At 38.2% G+C, this 24,971-nt stretch overlaps 1 protein-coding gene across 1 annotated transcript in view; it reads right to left on the reverse strand.

Annotated features, from left to right (window-relative positions):
- Positions 1–7,510: 7,510 nt before the first annotated feature.
- The window catches only part of PLSCR2 (phospholipid scramblase 2), an 80,371-nt gene continuing 62,910 nt past the window's right edge, over positions 7,511–24,971 (reverse strand). Inside the window, exon 7 of the mRNA XM_055380915.2 lies at positions 7,511–11,037. Within this exon, the coding sequence (XP_055236890.1) occupies positions 10,951–11,037 (87 nt within the window). The 3' untranslated portion in view covers positions 7,511–10,950. The remainder of the gene's footprint in view (positions 11,038–24,971) is intronic.

Here is a 24,971-nt window from a genome sequence, read left to right on the forward strand (position 1 = left end):
TTAAATTTTGGCCTAGAGTCAACTTATCAGCCTCTTGGACTAGGCTTGCTGCAGCCGCTACAGCTCGCAGACAACTTGGCCATCCAGAGGCCACAGGATCCAGTCTCTTAGATAAATAGGCCACTGGGCAACTCTAGGGTCTTAAAGTCTGGAGTCTCGAGCCTTTTTAGCAACTCCTTGGCTTTCGTGGACAAACAGCTGAAACGGCTTTGAGATATTAGGGAGGGCTAAAGCAGGGGCTTCAGTTAATGCCTTTTTCAGATTTTGAAAAGTCTGTTCTTCTGTGTCTGTCCAAATTAACGGGCCATTTCATCCTGCACCTCTTGGATAGCCACCATTTAGATTTTTTTTGTCTTTTGAATGCTTTATCGCGGCCTTTTCAGCTGCATGTGTTGCTTGTTTCTGTTTTTTTTTTTTTTTTTAAACTTTCGATTGTCAGAAACCTTTTGGGCTATTTCTAAAAGCTGACTGATATTCATTCCAGCAAATCCTTCTAGTTTTTGGAGTTTTCTTTTAATATCTGGGGCTGCCTGAGCCACAAATGCCAAATTAAGAGCACAGCTATTTTCGGGGGCCACCAGGTCAAAAGGGGTGTAAATCCGATAAGCCTCCTGGAGGCACTCTAAAAATGCTCCTAGTGACTCATCGGGCCCTTGGACAACTTCGGTCATCTTAGACAAGTTTATGGGTTTCCAAGCGGCTCCCTTAATACTCATGAGGAGATACTGGTGAAAATCATCTAAAGCTCTCCTTCCACTTAAGGAATTTGGGTCTCAGGCCGGGTGGAGGGAAAGACCTCCTCAAGGAGGTCTCTAGCTTCCTCCTCCAGTCTATTGGCTGATGTGAGGAAGTACTTTTTGGCCTCTCCTCGGATACGTTTCCTCTCTTCAGAGGTGAAAAAGGGTTAAAAGGAGCTGTTGGCAATCATCCTAGGTGGGCCAGTGAGTCTGGAGTACGGACTCCATCACAGAGGTCAAAACCTGGGGCTTTTCAGAGAAGGGAGGATTATGGGTTTTCCAATTATACAAGTCAGAAGTAGAAAAAAGGGACATAAACCAAGAAGGGGGCTGAGCGCTCATCACCTGGAGGGACTTGTGCCTCTCTCAGTGGTAGTAGAGGGGCTATTTCCTCTACAGTCGAGAGGCAATGGGTGGTGAGCCCACAGGGGTTGTCATCAAGGAGACATGGGGTGACCCTAAGGGAGCAGGCTGGTTGTAAGGCGGTGGGACTGGGTGAGGGAGACTCTTCTCTTCTTCAGAAGGAGGCAGTACAGGGGGAGCCGAGCCGGCTGAGGGTCGAGGTGAAAACGTGGCCTGGCTCAGGAGGACTCTGGAGGTAGAATTATGAACGACACATGAGCGGAGCCATGGAGGGGGGGCTTCTGACCAAACTCAACCATTGATTAATGTAAGGAAACTGATCAGGGTGGCCGGGAGTTGCGGTAACAACCCGTCACACAGCTTGAACAATTGTAGGATTCAATGACCCTTCAGGGGGCCACCTAACTCTTAACTTTGGCCATTCTATCTCGCAGAGTGTCTGGAGCTTGCCTTTTTTAAGGTGGACTCCATAATTCTCTGAAAAACCGAGAGAAAAATTCTGTAACATACATTGGAGAGGGCTCCAACTCTTACAAGGCTGGGAGGAAGTGTTTCCTATTTTTATTATCATTATTTTTTAAAAGGCAATTTAACAGAATTTGAGCAGAGATATCAGATCCAACATGGACAGAAAAGCTCACTCCCTGGGGGGCTGGAGTATTGGAAAAACAATTAACATAACCAGAAAGAACAGAAAAACTACAACAGCTAATACCACTTACCACATTACTATAGCTTTAAGATTGAGGGAGGAGGACTAGAGGCCAGCCCGAGATCTCCTGGGTCGGTTGGATCTAGGCGTTCTCCCTTCTCATTTTCCTTCTAGACCTGTACTCTAAATACCTTTGATGTCTCCACGACTCAAAGGCAAATAGCTCAAATTCAGCTTTTTTTTTTTTTAAGGGTTCAAGGAGTGAGAGCAGAGCCAAGTCTTGGAGACGCTGAACTTGCTGTCACACCAGAAAACGAGATGTGTGGGGTAGGGGGCAGGGGCGAGGAGGAAAAGGACTACTTGGATCATCCTTAAGATGAGAGAGTAGCCACAGAGAAACAGAGTAGGAATCTAAATGAAGTAAAGCAGTATGGGCGTAGGTTTCCTTACACAGTGTTCTATTTAAGGGCACAGGAAAAGTTACAGAATGACAAAAGAGGTGAGCAAGGAAATCTGCAGGGTGGCTGTTTTGAACCTACCACCGGTTTAGTTTAGAGGAGGTCCAATCACTTGGATGTGGGGTATGACAATCTAAATACCTACAACCTTCATGGTACCAGAAATACTAATCAGGTAAATGTTTTTCACACTCGTTCCTGTAACAACCCCTGACTAGCCTCTGGCAGAAAAGACAGGACTGTGGTGACCAGCCTAAACAATTGATGAGAAATTTAACCTCTTGTGACAAAAAATCAGCACTAAGGACCTTGAAGAAGTTTTTACCTAGATATCTTGGGCAATACCGACATCTTGACATGCAAAACCTTGACAACCACTAAACAAGACAATAGACACTGAACAAAACAATAAACAAACTATTGACCCTAGGGCATGTAAACAGTTATAACAGTTTTCCTGTTTATTTTTTTATTAGACAGACAAGGGGAGGGGATCCCGTGATGGGATCATTCAGATGGCTGCCTGGCCGCTCCCCCTGAGGGGACTTGGGCTCCTCTTAGCATTGGCAGGCCGGTATAACCCCCCGGCTCAGATCAAGCTATGCCCGATGCTGCCTTAAGCCTTATGAGGTTGCCACGGAACCGCAGGTGAGAGCCCACTCGAACTCTGTAGCTTTCGCTGTGGAGCTACAAACTGGAGGATAAGTGCAAGCCCTTGTCCTCCCCCATCCACACACCATTCACACAGAATTTGTAAGAGTTTTGTTTTTTTTTTTTGTTTCCCAGAGATTCTCCAAGAAACCTGAACACAAGGATGAGAGATAGAAAAAGGGAGAGAGAGAGAGAGACTGGTCTGCCAGAAACTAAGGCTCAGTTCCCCAGCGTCCTGGGACGTGAACTAAGTCAAGGGAGGGCCCCTGTCAGGACCACTTCCCACCCAAACCAAAACACAAAGGCACCTACCAGAAAACCAAGGCTCAAACCTCTAGTGTCCTAGAGTAAGGGGCTGAGTCAAAAGAGGGACGCCCTCATCAGGGCCACTTCCCTCTTACCAGAATCGAAATCAAATCTGACCTACCTGACCCTGGGGTCAGAAGCTGAGGACTCAGATGTTGAATGTTAGGGCACCCACACGGTAGTCAATGCGCTCTCCTCTGGAAGACAGTCACTCTTCGGGGACCTGAAAATTCTTAGGTGGCGCTCCCCCTCCGAGCCAGCCGTCCTTCCGGGGGAGCCTGGAGCAAGACCGGCTCTCGCCCGGTGGCATTAATATCTCGCTGGGGCCTCCAAATGTTGTACTTGAGTGAGTTAGAGAAAACGCCACACTTTGGGATGAATTGAGAGTCCGTTTATTTAGCCGGCAGCCAAGAGATGGCTAATACTCAAAATTCTCTCAGCCCTGAAGAAGGGGCTAGATTTTCTTTTATACTTTGGTTTAGAAAGGGGAGGGGGGTCTAGTTAAAACAATTTTACAGAAATAAAGTAGGCAAAAAGTTAAAAGGATAAATGGTTACAGGAAAGTAAACTGTTCCAGGTGCAGGGGCTTTAAGACTATTACAAGGTGATAGACTCAGTGCTTTGGGCGTTGTCAATTAGACGAATTCTTGGGAATTGCGGATATAGCTTGCCACAGTGTCTTATCAGTTAATTGCATTCTTAGATGTGCTGGGAGTCAGCTTGCACAAGTTAAGTCCTTGAGGAAGGGGCTGCCAGTGAAAGAGCCAAGATGGAGTCTGTCTGGCTCTCTTAGCTAAGGGAGAGTCAATTCAGGTGGAAACAAGGCTAGATGATTAAAGGAAAAGGGAGAGTTTAAAAACAGGGTTAGTAAAAACAAGGTTGGGCATTACAGTTTCAGTCCACCTAGTAGCTCTCAGGAGGTGCAGTCTCATGCCTGCACCTTTCTCAGGCTGGAGTTGCTTGGTAGTGACCCTACAGTAATGTGGTCTCTGGAGCTGCCCACTTTGACCACTCCACTGAGCATTGCCCCAGTGAAGGCTTTCTGTATTGACTTTGCTCCTGTGACAAGTCTCTCCCTGGGCCCCCAGGTTTTCTATGACATCTTTTGAAATCTACATGGAAGCTTCCATGGCTCCACAGCTCATTTGCTCTGTGCATCTGAAAACTAAGCACCATTTGGATGTCACCAGTGCTTACCACTTGTGCCCTCTGGAGTTGCAGCATGAGTTGCACTTGGGCCTGCTTGAGCCATGGCTGAGGTAGCCAAGGAGTACTTCAGTGAGGTATGGGGACTAGAGAACTGTTACAAACAAATTTTCGGTGCCACAAACGAAATAGCACTCGAACATAAGTTTAATTTTCTCAGCAAGGCAATTTTACTTCTATAGAAGGGTGCAACTCGTGGATAGAGCATGACAAGAGCACACCTGAACAAGGGAGGGGAAGGGGTTCTTATTCCTGAGGCAGATAGCCCCTACTGCTGTGTCGTTCCCCTATTGGCTAGGGTTGGACCGCACAGTCTAAGCTAATTCTGATTGGCTATTTTAAAGAAAGCAAGGGTATGACGAGCTGGAGTGGTGGGGTGAGTAGTTTGGCGGGAAGGATGGTTACAGAACAGGTGACTCAGGATGATTCAGGTCAGAGCAGATGACCAGGGGAACAGATGTGAACTACTGACTAGAACTGGCAGGAAAGTTGTTTACTGAAATTAGAGGCAAGGGGGTGAAGAGAACCAGGATGTTAAACTTTAAAATGGAGAACAAAGAATAAGAGAGCTGAACATACTAACATACTGATTCTTTGAAGAGAAACATGGAGTTCATTATATTTAACAGAACCAAGACAGCCCTGAGCAGTGAGCTTGTGGAGTGTTGTTTGGATCCATCTTCCAAAAACATTTGGTGCTCCTGGAACTCTGGGCCTGGGATGGGAAGGGAAGCCTCAAAGCTCTCTGAAATGCCTTCAAGGCCATTCTCCCATTGTCTTGATGAATAGTACCTGGCTCCCTTGTATTTTTACTAATCTCCTTAGTAAACCACTGCTTGGCTATACTTTTGGTTTGTTCTCCTAAACATACCTTTTTACTCTTTATATGGCTACTCTGTGAAATCTCCATATTTTTCCATTCTGTTTCTCTTTTAATTATAAATTCCATTTTAAGTCATTTCTATCCTCTTGCATCTTACTATAAGTGCTTAAAACTAATCATGCAGCTCCTTCAATATTTTGCATAGAAATTCCTTCTGCTAGATATCCTCATTCATTATGCTTAAATTCTGCCTTCCCTAAAGCTCAAGGGCATGGACACGACTCTGCCAAGTTCTCTGCAATTGTGTGATAAGAATGGCCTTCACCCCAGTTTTCAACACCTTGTTTTTCATTTATATCTACAACTCATCAGAATTGCCTTTACTGTGTATCTTTCTACCAATGCTCTGATCACAGTCACTTAAGTAATTTCTAAGAAGTCTCAGACTTCCTTATAGCTATTCTCTTCTGGGTCCTCACCAGAATCACCCTTAATTTTCCATTGATGGCAATCTAGCCTTTTTCTAGCTTGCTTCTCCAAACCCTTCCAGCCTCTACCCATGACCCAGTTCCAAAGCTGCTTCCACATTTTCAGGTATCAATTTTCTATCTTAGTCTGTTTAGTATTTCAATAAAATAATACCACAGACTGGGTAATATATAAAGAACAGAGATTTATTTCTAAAGTTCTGGAGGCGGTGAAGTCCAAGAAGGTGGGGCTGGCACCTGGTGAGGGCCTTCCTGCTCCATCATATGGTAGTGGAAGGCATCACATGGTAAGAATGTGTAAGAGAGAGGGGGAGGAAGGAGATCAGATGCATTATTTTATCAGGAATCCACTCCCACAACAACTAACCTACTCCTGAGATAAAGGCATTAATTCATACATAAGGGCAGAGCCCTCATGACCTAATCACCTCTTAAAGGTCCAACCTGTCAACACCATTGCATTGATGACTAAGTTTCCAGCACATGAACTTTGGTGAACACATTGAAACTACAGCAAATATATTCCTCACACTTCAGAGGAAGCTCTTCAGTGCAAGCCTGGATGTGATTCTTCCTTGATTCTCTCAAAATGGCTAGCATATGCCTTGTTTATTGTAATTACTTATGGTGTTTCTGTAGCAAATGATCTTGCATAAAATAAAACAATTTAGTATAATTCAGCAAGAAAAAAACAAAGAAAGCATCCTTTTATAATATGCCAAAACGGAAAAGCTTTCATGAGTTAAATAAATCATAAATGCTCATTTTAGTTTTAGAATCGCTAACGCATAAGAAAGGCAATGATACTACTATTTTTTTTGTAAATAGACACTCATTTCCATGCATTTTAGTTTCATCCACTTGAAAGAAATACTTATACTAAGTTGAGATAAAGGTAAACAGTTAAATTCTAAAGGACAATTTAATTTTTCAGACTGGGGAGCACAATTGGACTATCCGGAAACTTACCTGCATTCTGCTTCTATTAACAAAATTTCTGAAGAATCTGGAATTATTGCTTCTCTGAAATACCTGTATTTGAGGAAATCAGGGTGGGAAAACCATTTCAAGAGTTATACCCATGTTTAGCATACTAAAAGGGCAGACCAGAAGTTTCAGGAATGATCCTGCAGCCAGTATTTTTTTCCTTTCCCATGAGAAGACTATTGCTGCATTTACCTTCTCATTATCTTAGGACCTTCTACACATTCTCTTCAGGTTTGCAAGGTTTAGCTTTTCTCAGACTTAAGAAACACTTTAATTTATGGGGGTTGATCTAACTACAACAAAACACGTTATATCTTAAATAATTAATATATCGGTGTGTTTGGTACATACCTCCCAGAGGATCAAAATGTTGACACACTGTTAACTGATTTATCTATTAGAGTAAAAATAAAGAAGGTGGTTATGAAGTACTCAAATTACATTTAAAGAACATATCAACACATAACTTAATATTTACATTTAGGATATTTAAAGTAATTGATCCATTGTCAACACCTTTGATTTTTTTCTGTCACTTGTCTTGTATATCATAGTAGTCTAAAATTAAATTTTATTTTACTTCACCATGGAAACAGGCAAATGAAAAATTATTATTACAGTCTATAAGGTGTTTTGTCTTGTCTCTATTGTTAACATACTCAATAATTTGGTTAACAAAATATTTAAAATACATATTATAAATATTTTTGAAATTCAGATATCTATACTATCATTTGAATATTTTAATATAGTTTTTACCCAAATACTAGAAGGTTTTGTTATATTTATATCATAATTTATGACAAGTTTATAATTGAGTATTGAAAATGTAAACAACCTTTTCAAGAAGTTACATATATACTATTTTATTTTTAAAGTATTACAAAATAAAATGTGGCCAATGATTACAGACAACTAAATTGTCAAAGTTAATTATTCAAGAGACAATATCACAGGAAATTAAATCAGAATTGACATCATAAACTTTGATTTAATTGTATTCAAGCTAGTACAGAATAAGAGACATTTTCCCAAAATTAGTGTTTATATTTTACATTTTCATACCAGGTTTCTAACGCACAAGCAATCGATGAAGTGAGGATTCTCGAGGTTAATATAAGTTACATTCTCAAAATACAATTTCCTATTTTAAAAGTAGGCATTTATTTATTTTTATTTATTTTATTTTATTTTTTGAGACAGAGTCTAGCTCTGTCACCCAGGTTGGAGTGCAGTGGCGCGATCTCGACTCACTGCAACCTCTGTTTCCCGGGTTCACACCATTCTCCTGCCTCAGCCTCTTCAGTAGTTGGGACTACAGGTGCCCACCACCACGCCTGGCTGATTTTTTATATTTTTAGTAGAGACGGGGTTTCACCGTGTTAGCCAGGATGGTCTCTATCTCCTCACCTCATGATCCGCCCGCCTCAGCCTCCCAAAGTGCTAGGATTACAGGCGTGAGCCACTGCACCTGGCCAAATGTAGGCATTTATTTTTAAATGAGATTCCTAGTAAATAAATTTGTAAGTAACAATATTATAATATGTAAAGTGTAAGTTTACTATCTCTATCAAAAATAAGAATTTAAATGTAAATAAAATATAAAAATCTTAAAGTCACAGTATTTTAACCCACAGTCAAAATTTTTTATAACAAATTATATTCTGGAATGATCTAAATTCATGTTGTTATGGATCAAGTAAGTTGAGAAACACATTGCCATATCTGATGCAAATACTCTAATCCAGGTGGACAGCTGGTTATTGTCTCTGGTGTAGACAACCAGGGTCGTAGGTCATAAATAGCTGTAAACTGGATTATGTAAGTGCTTTAGAGTATGACAAATTGAAAATATTTAGCCTTTTATGTTTAACACCTAACATTATCAAAACATATTAGCCTGGTTAGAGACAGGAATATACAACTACAGTTTTAGCTTTTCTACATTTAATGGTGTAAACATGATTCATCTTTTATTTTGTAAATTGTTTTTAATATATGTGGTTTTATATATGAAGTCTGTCTCTTATCAAATACCAAAAAGGAATTTTAGGAGTACAAGTACCAGTTAATACAGTCATGATAAACTGAGTGCAAATTGATATTCCCATGTGACTTTAATCTATTTAAACACAATTAAATCTTTATGTTTCAGAATCATTTGAAATAGCTGGATTTTACCTACACCAATCTTGAAGAATGAGCATTGGTAAACATGGCAACATTTTGTCCCAATTAAAGACAATATAAATCACTTAAAATGAGGTTTGAGTAGATCTCTGTCTCCAGCACCATGATTCTAACAAAATTAGAACGAATCTCTATGGAGCCAAATTTTCTAATTAGCCCTAATCAGGATTTTGTTATTCTCTGTGTTTTCCTTAGGTTGCTCAGAATAAAACTTATAAAATAAATCCATCTACAAACCCTGTTTCCAGCTCAAAATTTAAGAGGAGGATTCTAACAGTGCCTATAAATATATTGAAAATATTGCAGAACTTACATTATTTTGTGGCAAATATTATTGAGCTACTCTCAAATAGATACAAGAAAAAAATTGAACTTGTAACTAAGAGGCCACAACATGTAGACAAGAGACAAATATTAATAATGACAAAGAAGAAAACATACCTTTGAAAAATGTTTACTGCCAAAAACGAGTAAATTTTAAATAGCAGGTTTGCATTCCAAAGATATTGACTATGAAATAAGAGATGAGGTAAAGAGAAGTAAAGAAAGAATCCCAGCAGAACAGAGGATGATACAAACTTAAGAGTTACTATTATTATTATTTTAGATGGGTCAGTTAGCAACTGTATGTTTAAATTTATGAGAAACTGCTAAATGTTTTCCAAAGTGGCTACTCCATTTTACAAGTTCTAATGTTCAAAGGAAAGCTGGCTGACTTTAGTTTGCAACATGTATTGTATATTTCAAAGTAGCTAGAAGAGAGGATTTGAAATATTTTCTACATGAAGAAATGATAAATATTCAGGGTGATGGATAATTCCAAATACCCTGGACTTTATCATTACCCATTTTCTGCATTTAACAAATACTCACATGTAGCACCTAAATATGTAAAATATTAAGTATCAATTAAAAAAATCAACATAAATGTATTGCTTTATAATTTCTGGTGGTCAGAAGTTTGCGATGGGTCCTCAGGGTTGCCTTTGTGCTGGAGGCTGTAGGAATTATATATTTTCTTTCTCTTTTCTAGTTTTACCTTCTGATCTTGTATTCTCTCATTAGGAGCCTTGTAATTACATTCGATCCACTCAGATAACACAGGATAATTTGCCTTGTGTTAAAAGATCTTAAGATCCTTAATGTAATTATGTTTGAAAAATACCTTTTTTCATCTAGGTAATATAGCTACTGGCTTTCTGGGTTATGATATAGGTATGTTGGGGAACCATTGTTCTGTCTACAATATTTCTTTCTCGGTTCCCCTAAAGGACTAGCTATCCCACATGCAAAGTATATAAACCCCATATCAAATCTCCAAAATCTCAACACATTACAGTATCTACTTAAGTCCAAAATCTCAAATAAACCTCATCATCTGAAACATCCAAAATCTCACCATGTAAATCTTGTATCGGTTGTGACTGTGGGTATGATCCATTATGGGTAAAAATTTCTCTTCAAACTTAGATTTGTAAAACAAGAAAACATGTTACTCTTTTCATAACACAATGGTAGGACAGGCATAGTTTCCCTGTTAGAGGCATTTCTGTTCAAAGAGGGAGAATATAGAATGAAAAAAGGAATCATTAATCCAAATAATTTTGAAATCCAGCATGTGAGGCTCTGCTAGGTTTTGAGGACTTGAAATAATCCTCTGTGGCTGTCAGTTTCACCTTCTGGCTTCAGGATTCTGCCCTCTTGTCCTGCAGCTCTGCCTTCAGAATCATTCTTCATTTTTCTTAAGGGGAAGCATGTGTTTTCAGCTGAGTAATGTTATTAGGCAGTTTTCATTTGCAATTCTAGTGAATTTCTTTTATTTCTTCCTTTCCCTGTCATTTGCTCCTCCATTGATATTTCCTTGATAATGCCAACTTCATTCCTGGTTTCTGCTTAGAACCAAAAATCACACACCTAAACTCTTCAAAGAGTCCTTTGTGTGATTGAATACTCTAAAGTGTTGCTGTTTCAGAAGCACTAGCAAAAGGTTGTCCAGCCATTCTCTTTGCCTTCTCTCCAGAGCACAATTTCCTGACATTGAATGTGCTCATTTTAGTGTCTTGTGCAATCTGGATAAGATGAAAATCTTCTAAATCATCAAGTCCTGATTCCTTTTTCTTAAAATTCTCTCAAGATTTTTTTTCTCTCTCTCTTCTTTTTTATCTCCCACATTGTGCTATAAGCAAAAGGAAGAAACCAAACCACAATTTCAATACTTTGCTTGGAATCCCAACTAAAAATCAAATTTATCTTTCAAAATAACATTATGACACAGTTCAGCTAAGCATTCTATCATTATATAAAAAGAATACAGTTTCTTCATGTTTCCTATAACTTCCTTCTGAGCTCTCACATACAGTACTGTTAATAACTATATTTCCACTAACAGTCTTGTAAAGTAATCCAGGAATTTTCTATTATGCTCCTCAAAGTTCTTCCAGCTTAAAACCATTACACAATTCCAAAGCCACTTATGTATTTTTAGGTACTTGCTACAGCAAACAATGTCCCACTTCCAGGTACCAAAATCTGTATTAATTTCCTATTGCTGCTATAACACATCACTACATACTTAGTGGCTTAAAACAACACATGTATGATATTACAGTTATGAAGTTAAGAAATCTAATTTGAATCGGCAGGACTCTATTCTTTCTAGGGGCTCTAAGGAAACAAAAAATATGTTTTGTTTCAGGTTTTGTTTTGTTTTGTTTTCTGGCCTTATCCATGTTCCAGAGGCTGCCTGTATCCCTTGGTTTGTGGCCTCCTTCCTCCATCTTCACAATCAGCAGTATAGCGTCTCCTTCCCTCTTTTACTTTCTGCCTTTGTCCTATAAGGTCACCTGTGATTATATCAAGGCCTCATAGATAATACAAGATAATTTCTCTATATTTGGAGCCTTAACTTAATCACATATGTGCAGTAACTTTTGCTGTTTAGGACAACGTAATTATAGGTTTGGGGGATTGTGATATGCACATCCTTGGGGGCCATTATTCTATCAATCACATTATGGCTACTGTAACTTCAAGGTAGTTGAATTTCAAGGCTTCTGTGATGCTGAGGAGAAGGTAATGGAAATAAGGTAAATCAAAATGTCACAAAGCTCACTCTTCTTACTGAGATTTTCCCATTTTTCTTGAATAAATGCTCTTCAGATTGTTGCAAGCCTTTGGTTAATTTTCCAAGTTCTGAAGATTGATGTTGACAAGTTTTACCAGTATTCTGATTGCTTTTATAAAGGAGTAGATTTTCAGACACCCTCACTCTAAATTTGTGTAAAATAATCAACATATGTAGGGAGACTATTACTAGGAAACAAATCAAAATATAGCATCTATGTGCACTGGTAAATACACAAATATATAAATCACAAATACACTTCTAAAAAATTCCAATTACCTACTTATTAATTTTTCTATATTTTCAATAAATATATTGGTTTTATACAGTGTAATATTGTATATATAGTTGTATATGTACATATAAATATATGTTTTTGATGTTTGCTAAGTAACGCTGTGTTGATTTTTTTAACACTTGTAACCAAGCAAAAAGATATAAAGCAATCATGCTGAATAAATTGCTTGTCTTTCAATTGTTTTCTCAAAGAATCTCAACTTTAAATTGTTGCTCTATTATTGATTATCTCTAGTTTAATAAAGCAATATATTTCTGCTGGTGAACATGAAATACAAACAATTTTTAAACATTGTCATGATATGAATACTTTCTATATTACAGATCTTCAAACAACAGTGATGACCACACAATTATATAAAATGGATAATTTACCTGAATCCTTAGAGAAAATAGGCATATTGTATTATGCTTCAGCCCAATTATAGGTTTGTTAATTCTAGAATAAAATTCTGGCTGAATTCATGAAATCTCATACATACAAAAAAGATTCGTAGTTGGTTCAGTGTGGGACCTTATAGATTATTCCTAGTTCAACTCTCATCTCAGTTTAATAGATCAAAAAGATGAGCCTTAGAGACGTTGTGTGGTCACTTAGATTTATTAATGAAACAGCTAAAAAGAGAACCCAGATATCCCAAAGAGAAACAGCAGAAGCAGCTGTGATGGGCCATGGAAGGAAAGTGGAGAGTATAGATGGAGAAAATGTATTAGGGCAGGACAAAAGAGGCCTGTACATATATATTTTACAGAAATGTTTAATCATAAATCAGAAGAAAGATGGGGTTGAAGACTTTTTTACTCTGCATCTATGTTGTTTATTTCTGTGTCCCCTAGATACAAACATAAATGTCTGCTTCCTACTTTGTATACTGAAGATCTATGTGGGTCTCTCATATTTATAATATACTAAACCCAGAAACCTAGGCATATTCTACAAAAGAGAGCAGAATTTTATCTCATATTAGATCAGCAGCAATGAAGCATCCGAAAGGTTATAGATTCTTTAGCCTGAAGACTACTATTTCTTGGTGTGAGTTATATAAAATCTCAATTAGATCAGCAATGAAAAGGACTATAGACATAAACAAAGGGCAGTTGTCAGTTATGGACATCAACATTTGAAACAGAATAGTTTCTGGAAACTACATGTGGAATGGCTACCTGACAGGTAAGTTGAAACGGTTTGGTCCTCTGTCTGGCCCACAACCCACTGTCTCTCAAAGTTCCTGTTAGGAAGAGTCTAAGATGGGCAGATCCAAGCAACCACAACAATAAACATTCCATTCAGAATTTTGAAGGTAATTAGTTCTATGAATACTCACATGTGTTTATAAGTCATTTGCTTCTGAAAGTAGTGAATGGGTGTGACAACACAATTGGTAGGTTAGTGCAAATGGGGACCTTTGGGCCAAATCAGGCCAGAACAGGTGAGGGCTTAGCCAGAAAAATAGTTTGCGTATTTGTTTTTAATTTGAGAGACATTAGCTGAGCAGCACTTTCAGTGTCCTACCTTTGTTCACTCTTGGCTGTCTTTTAAGACATCTACAGCATCATGTATTTATCTTATTTGCCTGGCCCCAGCAGGAAGTTGAGTCATGAGCCATGGCTAACAGATTCAGTTCTGGTCAATATGAGTCATAAAACAAAGCTCTCAGAGACATACAAGTGCACAGATATAAGATATTGTCTTTAATCTTCTATTGGCATCAGGGTTACCTTGTTCTACCCATTCTGGCTGGCACCTCCATGAGGAGTTTCTCTGAGAGAACCTCATTCACATCATTCATGCCTAGAAGTCAGAGTGTGATCTGGTATGAGTAATATTAAACGAGAAAACAAACAGGAATCTGCAGGAATTGCTTGAGAATTCAAGTCTCCAGGGTGATATTTTAGATTTTGAGTCACAGATTAGAAAACTGGCCCATGAACGTAGCTGATCCAAATCCCACACAAAGTGTTTTTGTGTTATTTTTGTTTTTTCTTTATTTCTTATTTATATAAATTGTAACTCCTTTTTCTCCACCCACCCAGCCTGCAGGTGGCTGAAATTCCTGGTAAATAGAGAGGACAGGGACAGCAACTTAATTGAAGACAGCTATGACTGGTGTTATCACAGTCATCAGAAAATAAACTTTCATCATTCCAGTTTCCAGGTTTCCCATTGATGGAACTGGTTATACATGGTTCCACTTAGCGGACCAAGTTGGAACAGCTATGCACTGCATAATTTATTAGCTACACTGGTTCTGACTTGAGCCAACAAGGGAAACAAGAAGACAGATTCTTAGTGAGCAAGCTGGTCAATGTACTTGACATGTTTCAAATTATTTATTCTCTTTCTTCATTTGTAGAACAAATTTCTCCCAAGACCTTCCTCCAATGCAACACAAATAAGTCTGTATGTGGCTGTAATTCTAAATTACTCTTCACTTCAGTGCATATAATTCTCCAAACATTAACTCCCAAAACCTAGAAGCATAGGGGTAAACCTGGTATAATAACAGGTTTGTGATCTGTGAAATAAAGCAGGACACTGCCACAAATGAAGCCGAAAATAAAAATGGACCACCTTTTAGATAAATCAGAGGTCTATATTTCTTACAGTATTTATAATACTATGATATTATAACATTTTGCTTATTAGGATGTCGGCAGTGTGTGTGGGCATCCCATTTGGAGGGTCTGTGGGAAAGAAGTTTGCATATATTCAGCTGTGACTGAGACCTAAGCCCAGATTGGCTAGACTCCCACTACATTCTTATGTCCTTACACTATTGTGGGCTCAAGAATGCAAACATTCTTGATTCTTTGGTTCTGTCTCTTTCCTCTCCTTGTAGTGCCTCTCTCTCTCTCTCTCTCTCTCTCCCTGGCTAGATTCTCACAAGAAACTTAATATTAACTCTACTTAGTTAACAATATTTTAACTTGGAAGTAAAATTGATAACCTTTTCTACTTCTATTCAATATCAGTTATTTCATTTGCCTCAATACTATCTATAACACATTACTTATTTAGGCTCCACTAATGTTAGGTATGACTGTAAAATAAAGATTATGCTACAAGTCACATAAAGTAGTCATTCATTTGGTCCACACAAAAAAATATTCAAGCTTCACCCTTAAAACATCTGCTTTCCGTCATTTTTTTCTAGTAAAGAGCTTTAATATCCAATGACTTGTAAATATGATTTGTGCACCTTAAAATATTTTAGATAATGCTAATCAGGTACCCTTAAAATAGGTAGATTATCCTGCATTACTCAGGTGGACCAATGTAATTCCAAGCTTCCTTTAAATGTGGGAGAGGAAAGCAGAAGAATTGAAGTCAGAGAATGGAGATGTTACAGTGGAAGCATTTGCTGGTTTTAAAGATGGAAGGAGGCCACAAGTCAAGAAATAGAGGTGGTCTCTAAAAGTTGAAAAGATAAGGAAACAGATTCTTCCCTAGTGCTTCCAGAAATAATGAAACTCTTCCAATAACTTGATGTTAACCCAATGTATTAATCTTCTCAGGCTGCCCAAATAAATTACCACAGACCAGAGAGCTTAAACACAGAAATTTATTTTCTCACAGATCTGGATGTTGAAAGTTCAAGATCATGGTATCCTAATGTAGATGATGGGTTGATGGGTGCAGCAAACCACCATGGCACGTGTATACCTATGTAACAAAACTGCACATTCTGCATGTGTATCCCAGAACTTAAAGTATTTTAAAAAAAAAAGATCAAGGTATCATCATGGTAAGTTTCTGGTGAGAGCTCACTTCTTGATTTATACACGGCCACCTTCTCACTATGTCCTCCCTTGGTCTTTCCTTGGTGCTTGTGCCCAGAAAGTGACAGAGTTCTCTGGTGACTCTGCTTATGAAAACACTAACCCTTTGGGATCAGGGCCCATCCTTATGACCTCATTTAATCTTAATTACTTCCTTATAGGTTCCATCTCCAAATACAGTCACATTGCGGGTTTGGGTTTCAACATATGAATTTTGGGGGGACACCAACATTTAGTCCATCACACCAAGTAAGACTCATTTTAGACTTGACCTCAGAAATTATAAGACAATAAATTTGTTTTATTTAAAGCCATGATGTTTGTGGTAGATGGTTATGCCAGCAATAAAATCCTAATATAAATCTTGGTATGGGAATCACAGCTTTTCTGCTGTTTTGATTTTTATAGTTTCAGTTACCAGCATGGTCAACTGAGGTCCAAATATATTAAATGAAAAATTCCAGACATAAACAATTCATAAGTTTTAAATTGTATGGCAGTCTGAGTAGTGTGTGAAAATCTTGAGCTGTCCCTGTGGGATGTATATTATCTCTTTGTCCAGCAGATCCACACTGTCTCCACCACCCTCCCGTAAGACATTTTCATTATCAGTTTGAGTGCACAGTGGTTGTGTTCAAATAACCCTATTTTACTTAATAAGGGCCCTAAAGTGCAAGAGTAGTGATGCTGGCAATACAGATATGATAAAGAGAAGACATAAAGTGCTTCCTTTAAGTGAGCAGGTGAAAGTTCTCAACTTAATAAGGAAAGAAATAATATATATGTGTGTGTATATATATACATATGTGTGTGTGTATATATATATGGAACCTCAGTATATATATATACTAAAAACAAATCTTCTATCCATGAAATTATAAGGAAGGAAAAATAAATTTGTGTTTGTTTCACTGCTGCACCACAAACTCTAAAAGTTACAGCCATAGTGCCTGATAAGTGCTTAGTTAAGATAGAAAAGACATTAAATATGTTGCACCAGGAAGCACTGAAACTATGTGAAGACTCCAGCAAGGGATCCCCTGAAATGAATGACATCAAGTCATTTATTGCAAGTAAGAGACTGTATCTGCCCATTAAGAAGCTGCTACCACATTTCTGGAAGAGTTAAAGAAGTTAAGGGGAAAGTATACCATCCAAACGTGGCACTTCTGGAAGAAGATGCCCAAAAGAAACTACATTCATAAAAGTGCAAAAAAGGTACCAGGACTTAAACCATGAAAGGACATATTAACTCTGGTACTATGTGGCAAGTCGTATGTAGAGTTTGGTACTATCTACTATTTGGGGTTTCCACCATGGGTGTGGCTTGGGTTTCCTGCAGACAAGAGGGTGGCAACTGTATCTGGAAGTGGGGTGCTGCAGTTAACAAATATCTAACAATGTGGAAGTAGCTTTGGAATTTGGCAATGGGCCAAGCTGAAAGGATTCTGGGGAGTATGATAGAAAAATATAGATGGCTTAAATAGCTGTTTCATATAAATATGATGTTAATGACTCTGATAGTCAGTACTCAGAAGAAGTGAGGTTCATGAAAATAAAATAAGTACTATTTTAAATAATACATCATCATGAGCAGACTGATGATAGAAACATGGAGTTAAAGGCACTGAAGGGGTGCGGGCTCAGATAAAGATTAAGAACCTATTATTTGAAACTGGAGAAAAGTGGATTTTTGTTATATAATGGCAGAAAGATGAGCTAAATTTTGTGCTGCATTAAAGTTATCATTTTATTCTTTGTAAATTTACAAGTATCTTATTGAGTGCTGCTTTGAGACAATGTAAATACACTTTTACTCCTCAAACTTTCAACCACTGATTATAGAAACCATTTATGATTTCTTGCTAGAATGAAATTGCTGTCATAAGGATTGCCAACTGAGAATTTTTTTGAATTCAATCATTTCTTCTACTTCTAATCAGCTTTTCTGCAAACAAAGGAACATTCTATTTTTTTCCCTTTTCCTCCCTCTCTGTTTCCCCCCTTTATTTTCCTTCCTTCCTTCCTCCCTCCCTCCTTCCTTCCCTCCCTCTTCCCTCCCTCCTTCCCTTGTTCCCTCCCTCCCTCCCTCTCTCCCTCCTTCCTTCCTTCCTTCCTTCCCTCCTTCCTTCCATCAAAATCATATACGAAAGTGTCTGATTATTCTACCTGTTGGATTGGTGGTGATTATTGCTTTCATTGTCAGACAAAGAACTTCAGAGGAAGTCAAAATAGGCATTCTCTTAACTGATCTTCACTTACCCAAATTACTGGGTTGACTTTTTAAACTCTCTATAAAACCTACCCATGATCCCCAAATTACACTGAATGTGTGTGGCTAGTACATTAAATTTGTCCCTTTGATTTTCTAATTGTGAGGGTACATCTGCCCTAACAAATTGAGTTCTACACCTACAAAGAGTGATTTGTATTTTTTCTTAAACCAGTTTATGCAAAACATATTCATTAATATTATGGAAAGCAGATAAATATTATTTAGTACTTTAAAGATTAATTTAAAAATATTTTCTACAAGAACTAACCTGAAGTCTTTGAAAACACTTATTAATGCTAGTTGCTAAAGTTGATATGAAACACTAGAAAATGGTAGTAAAAATCTAGTATTCTGCACTAAATTACCTTTTTATGTGTCTTTAAATTCTGGTTCCATTTATACAAAAATAAAACGTGTATCTTTATGGAAGAAAGACAAGGTAGAACAGCAGGTCCACACTTGGCCTTTGGCCCTACATCCAAAGACTAGAAAATAAATAAATGATATAATAATAATACTAGTAGTAAACTTCACCCTCAATTTATTTAAAAGAATGCATGCATTTAAAAAATATAATTCTTCACTTTTTATTGACATTTTATTTAAACAACTGCTAAACTCAATGTCTTCACATAAATGGACTTTGACAACTTTGAGAACTTTCAAGATTTGCAGTACACATCAATTCACCCTGTAAATTTGAAAGATGGGTAATTCAACAATTTTAGGCCATATACCGTGTATCCAGTTTTAGCATGTTCAAAAAGAACTTCTCTAACTGTAGAATCTATACTAGTTCCTAGAGAACAATTAGTCAAGCCACGGTGCTAAAGAAGAAGGTACAATTTCAGACAAGCCTGCCATCAGGATTCCCAGAGACTGAAAGAGAGCTACATGGAAGAGGAAACACTTGATTTGATCTTTCAGGAATGGTTGGAAAGTCTAGGAAAGGCAGTCCAGTCAAGAGAAAGAGCATGGATAAGATGGGTGAACTTCTTAACATGGCTAACAAGGCACTGCATAATCTAGCCTTCCTTCAAATGCCCCACCTCCCTCCCTGCCCAGCACCTGCAATGCACACAAGAATACAAAGCTAATGGTCCAGCCACATTGCAGAGGACTGATGTGAATTCTGTCCAAGTTCTTTCCTCTGTCTAAAACTATATTCTCCCCAGTTCTCTTGTGCTGAGCAAACTTTCTGTCTTAGTTTAAAAGTCACCACCCACAGGAAGAATTTCATTAAAATTGAGTTCAGCATTCCTAATACTTAGTTTCTATATACCTTGAACTGGATCATAACACTTTTCACATGTATGCCTGTACTTAAGCACCTTGAGGATAATAATTTTGTTCATTATTGGGGCCAATATACCTAACAAAACCAATAGCCCAGAGCAATATCTTTGTACGTATTTATTAATTGACTGATAATCAACTTTATCTCCTTTAAATCAATCAATTTTATATTTTATATTGGTTTTCCCCTCAGTTCTCATAGAATAAATGCCACAAATGCATTTATATGAGTGACTATCTTTTTCACACACACACACAAATTAGATTTGCAAAACAAAGGATTTTGCAAACAAATCCACTTCTGCCTGTGGTTAGCAACAATGGTGAGAAAATTCTGGCAGTACAATTTAAAAGAAATGTACTTAGAATGTATGTGGTAGATCCAATTTACTCTGTAAAGGGTATCTGAAAGAGAATTTATCTGGATTATCTCTGAATTACTACTGTCTATTGGCAATATTTGATTAAAGTTGAAATGTTTCTTAGAAACTGATTCTCAAGAGAAAATGCAATTTTAGGAAGAAATAAACTGATGTTTCTTTCCTATCTCTGCCAGACAGAAATAACCTCAATATATTAATGACAAGAGGCCAGAATCCACAGGCAGAAACAAATTGCCATTAGTAGGCAAGTAGATTTCAGGTATTGGTTTTCCAAATCTAGTTCATTTCCAAATTAGATAAATTTATAACCTGTCATTAATAGGATATTTTCAGCCACAGAATAATATTAGATTAAAATTTGACTTCAGTGCTTGGTTTGTGGGAATAGTAAGTTCAGAGCTCTGTGTATTGCTTATCATTCTATAGCCCTCCCACCTTGTAAATCCTGAGTTCAAACCCTATATTGTTCAGTTATGTTTCATCTGGTTTTAGGGTATGAGATTGTTACTCCCCTCAGACAATGGCTTCTGCATTTTGATGCTATGAGGCTAAGAAAAAACAGTCTCTAGCCCAGATGCTAGTCTACACTTCTGTGAGATGAGAATCATTCCTTAGTTTGGCATCTTGCATTAAGACTTATTTTCTCTTCTGAGAGGATAATCAATATTCATCATGGGGTTCAGAATGGTTTTATATGCCATTAAAAGTTGCAAAACAGAAATTTAATGTAGCCCAAACATTCCACATTGGCTTTGAGCCACCTCCCTGTGTTTTAAAAACTGTTGATCTTTACCAACACACAGTCCTTTTTTCTATGTTTGTTTTACTGTAGGAACATTCTCATGTCCCTGGACCTGCATTAGATCACTAAATCTTCACACTGACCTTATGAGGTAGTGTATTAATCCATTTTGCATTGCTTTAAAAGAATACCTGAGGCTGAGTAATTTATAAAGAAAAGAGGTTTATTTGGCTCATGGTTCTGCAGGCTGCACATGAAGCATAGTGCCAGCATGTGCTTCTGGTGAGGCCTCAGGAAGCTTACAATCAAGATGAAAGGTGAAGGGAACCAGCATGTCACATGGAAAAGGAGAGGGCAAGAGTTTAGAGGGCTCAGAAGAAGACAAGAAGACAAGGGAAAGTTTGGAACTCCTTAGGGACTTGCTCAGTGGCTGTGACCAAAATGCTGATGGAAATGCAAACAGCGAAGGTCGGGCTGACAAGGTCTCAGAAGGAAATGAGGAATTTATTGGGAACTGGAGCAAAGGTCACCCTTGTTATGCCTTAGAAAAAAGAACTTAGCTGCATTGTGTCCATGACCCTGGACTTTGTGGAAGGTTGAACTTAAGAGTGATGACTGAGGGTATCTAGTGGAAGAAATTTCTAAGCAGCAAAGCATTCAAGATTTACCCTGGCTGCTTCTAATGGCCTACACAGATGTGGGAGAAAAGAAATAACTTAAAATTTGAATTTATTTATTTATTTATTTATTGAGACAGAGTCTCGCTCTGTCACACAGGCTGGAGTGCAGTGGCATGATCTCGGCTCACTGCCAGCTCCACCTCCTGGGTTCATGCCATTCTCCTGCCTCAGCCTCCCGAGTAGGTGGGACTATAGGTGCCCGCCACCACACCCGGCTAATTTTTTGTATTTTTAGTAGAGATAGGGTTTCACCGTGTTAGCCAGGATGGTCTCGATCTCCTGACCGTGTGATCCACCCACCTTGGCCTCCCAAAGTGCTGGTATTACAGTCAAGGATGTTTGACTTCCAGGGAAGGGGTGGGAGCAAAGAGGGGTGAGAAAAGGAAGGGCTGTGTAAAGGAGACACTTTCTGTCGTAGGATAATTAAACAGACAATACTCTAAGCAGTTTCCCCCCACTAAATTCCGCACCTGGCTGGAATTTATATTTAAAAGGGAGGCAAAGTATAAAAATTTGAAGCATAGCCATGTAGAAAGAAGGAAAAAGCATTCTCAGAAGATGAATAAAAGAGGGCTGTAGAGCCACCACTTGCTAGACAGATTAGCATGACTAAATGGAAGCCAAATAAACCTTTTTTTCTTTATAAATTACCCAGCCTCAGGTATTTTTTGTAGCAACACAAACAGACTAATACAGGTAGATACTACTATCAATGACAACTATACTATTGAAAATTGAGGAAAATTAAGGCACAAGGAGAAACACAGAGCTTGAAAGAGATAGGGCCAGGTGCAGGAAGGTTCTAGGAAAGTCAGGAAGCCATTGCATGGTGGGTAATAACAAGGGCAGGAGTAGGGCAGGACTTGGAGAGAACTTCTGTGCACTCTTCTGGCACTTCACAGCATCAGTAGCACTTAATTGTGCCCAGAGCCATTTTAAGTCGTTCTATCCTTAAATGATAGCAGCAATTCTCTGTTGATTTTTTTCTAATTACACTAATGTTACAGTAGCTCCTTTTGAGCCCAAACTCAGCTAAAACTTTAATACCTAAGCTGTAGAGAGATGTTAATTAACTTGATGCCAGGAGTCCACACAGTGATTTTCTGCAATTTAATGCCTGTGTGTTCTTTTTTGTTCCTATCCTCAGTCTGGTCTCCAGTCTACACTTTCACTTCCCCCCACCCCCAAGTCTCCTCCAAGAGGTATGCAGGTCAGGCAGTCACATCTCTTAGCCTTGTTCTTTCCCTCCCTCTTTATTCTCCCCCTTCCCCACTGATCCATGTGCCCAGAAATTCCTTCCCAAGACAAAACACAGCTCCATCCCCCAGCCATCACAACTCTTCCTCCTCAATGTTACTCCAAGTCAGGGATACCTACTGACCTTCCATGCACTGTTACAACCACCCCACAGTGACACAGGTCCTAGCATGAGGCAAGCACCCAAACTTCTCCTCTCCTGGGTGTTAGGCCCTCATGGAGCAGGAAAAGAAACTTCTCACTCATTGCCTTCCCCCTCAGGCCAAGGATGCTTGACTTCCGGGGAAGGGGGTGGAGCAAAGAGGGGTTAGAGAAGGAAGGGCTGTGTAAAGGAGGCACTTTCTGTCCTAGGATAATAGTAGAGACAATAATCTAAGCAGTTTCCCCTCACTAAGCCACTTAAGGCAAGGGGCCATGAAAAGGAACTTTCTCAGAACTTTTTTATTCTAGTATGTTTCTGTCCAAAATCATTAGATCTGTCTGCTTGTTCATTATCTTTTGCCTGAAAGTTTTATCAACTCACTCTTCTCCATCCCACAACTCCCTTCACATAAACATACCCAGACACAACTCAGATTTTTAGCCAGCACTGGCCTCTTAGTGAATGCTTGCTGCATGATGACATGATTAAAGCAGCAAGTTGGTCAAGACCCTGCAGTCTCTGACTTCAGGATTATATTGAGTTGGAGTGTGCCTGCTTAAGAGGGAGGCTTAAACCAAAACATCAGGGAATATTCTGTCCCCCATCTCCCACCACCAACTAACTAACAATAATTGAGTGGAAAGAACAGTGAATTACAGGTAAGAATACCACAAGATACAGATTATCTCCAAGGAGCAAACATGTGGTAAAACTCTCTGGCAAAGTAGCCTACATCTTGAACAAAAGTTATCACTAAAAGAATATGAAGACTGGGGTGCAACAAAGGTAACTATACAACATACTTGAAACTAAGCCAAGCTATGAACTGCGTAAACACAATTCACAGGCCAAAAGGTTTACCACAAGGACAGGCAAGCTCATCAAGCATTAAAAAAAAAAAAAGACTATTATCTTCTTTCCTGTACACATCAAGATCTATGTGATGCTGTGTCTTAGTGCATCCTATTAGGTGGTACTTGATTTTCTTTTATCCCATTACTGATGACGTTTACTTTAATTATTTTACTTTAAATTTACTTTAATGGAGTTGGCTGCTAGACATTCTCTAAAATGTTACTCATTTTCCCTCTGAAATTAAAATAATTTGAGGGAAAATAAATTGAAACCATGTATATCATGGTCTTCATCAAACCTTTAATTAATTTATTTACTTATAAGAATATCTGTATGAACTTACCATGTCCAATTTTATTCAGGAAGTAATAATATTCTTAATTTTGTTGGGGAGAACCCTTTCAAGTTCCTTCCTTTATCCTTTTGCCATGTCAGCATCATTACTTGAGCACCTCCTTGTGTTTCCACGAGTTGTACAAAGCTTATCTTACACCTTTCCCTACCAAAATCCTGGGATCAACCATTCTCAAAACAAGCCCAGTTGATTTGAGTGGAAAATAGTAACTAGAAACCAAGATTTAGGACTTGGTGGGCAAAATGGTGGCCTGAGATGTGATACAGTTCCTTTGCTTTTTCAAAGTAAGAAAGATGGGCAAAGTGAGCCACTGTTAGGAATGAGCCTAAGACACCATATCTGTATAAGTCACATCATGCTGAAGGAAAAAATTCCTGCAGTGGTAAGGTCTCTACTCAAAGGCAGGTATGGCAAAAAGGGGGGCAAGGACAAAAATACTTTTATAGAATCTACCTTTTTGTTCTAAATCCTTTGGTTCTTTTAAATGCCTGCTATTAAAGTGTGCTAAATTTGATTAAATGCTGCTGGTGAGGTAGAAAATATAATAAACTAGAATGTGCGTATATCATGGAAGTTAAGCCACAGAAACTATTCTATTACTACCTAAAAAGTCTTCCATATACTAGCCATGTAATAATTGTTTTTTGAAAAATAATCATAAGTATGTCATTTTCATTCATTTTTGTCTGCTTTATGGTAAATCCATTAAAGACTATAGTATGTCTTGATTGCAAATAAATTTTTTTTACATTAAAAATATATTCTCTTGCCTCCAACTGATTTCTCCTTCTGGAATTCTTATTGTGCATGAACTGAAATTGACATATTTGTTTGCTAGGTCTTAACTTTTTTCTTTACATTCAGTGTTTAATCTTACTTCTGGGAGAACTTCCAAAACCTATTTTTTAATTTATTGTGTTAGCT

This window comes from Gorilla gorilla, chromosome 2 (assembly GCF_029281585.2).
Source record: "Gorilla gorilla gorilla isolate KB3781 chromosome 2, NHGRI_mGorGor1-v2.1_pri, whole genome shotgun sequence".
Classification (NCBI taxonomy): Eukaryota; Metazoa; Chordata; class Mammalia; order Primates; family Hominidae; genus Gorilla; species Gorilla gorilla.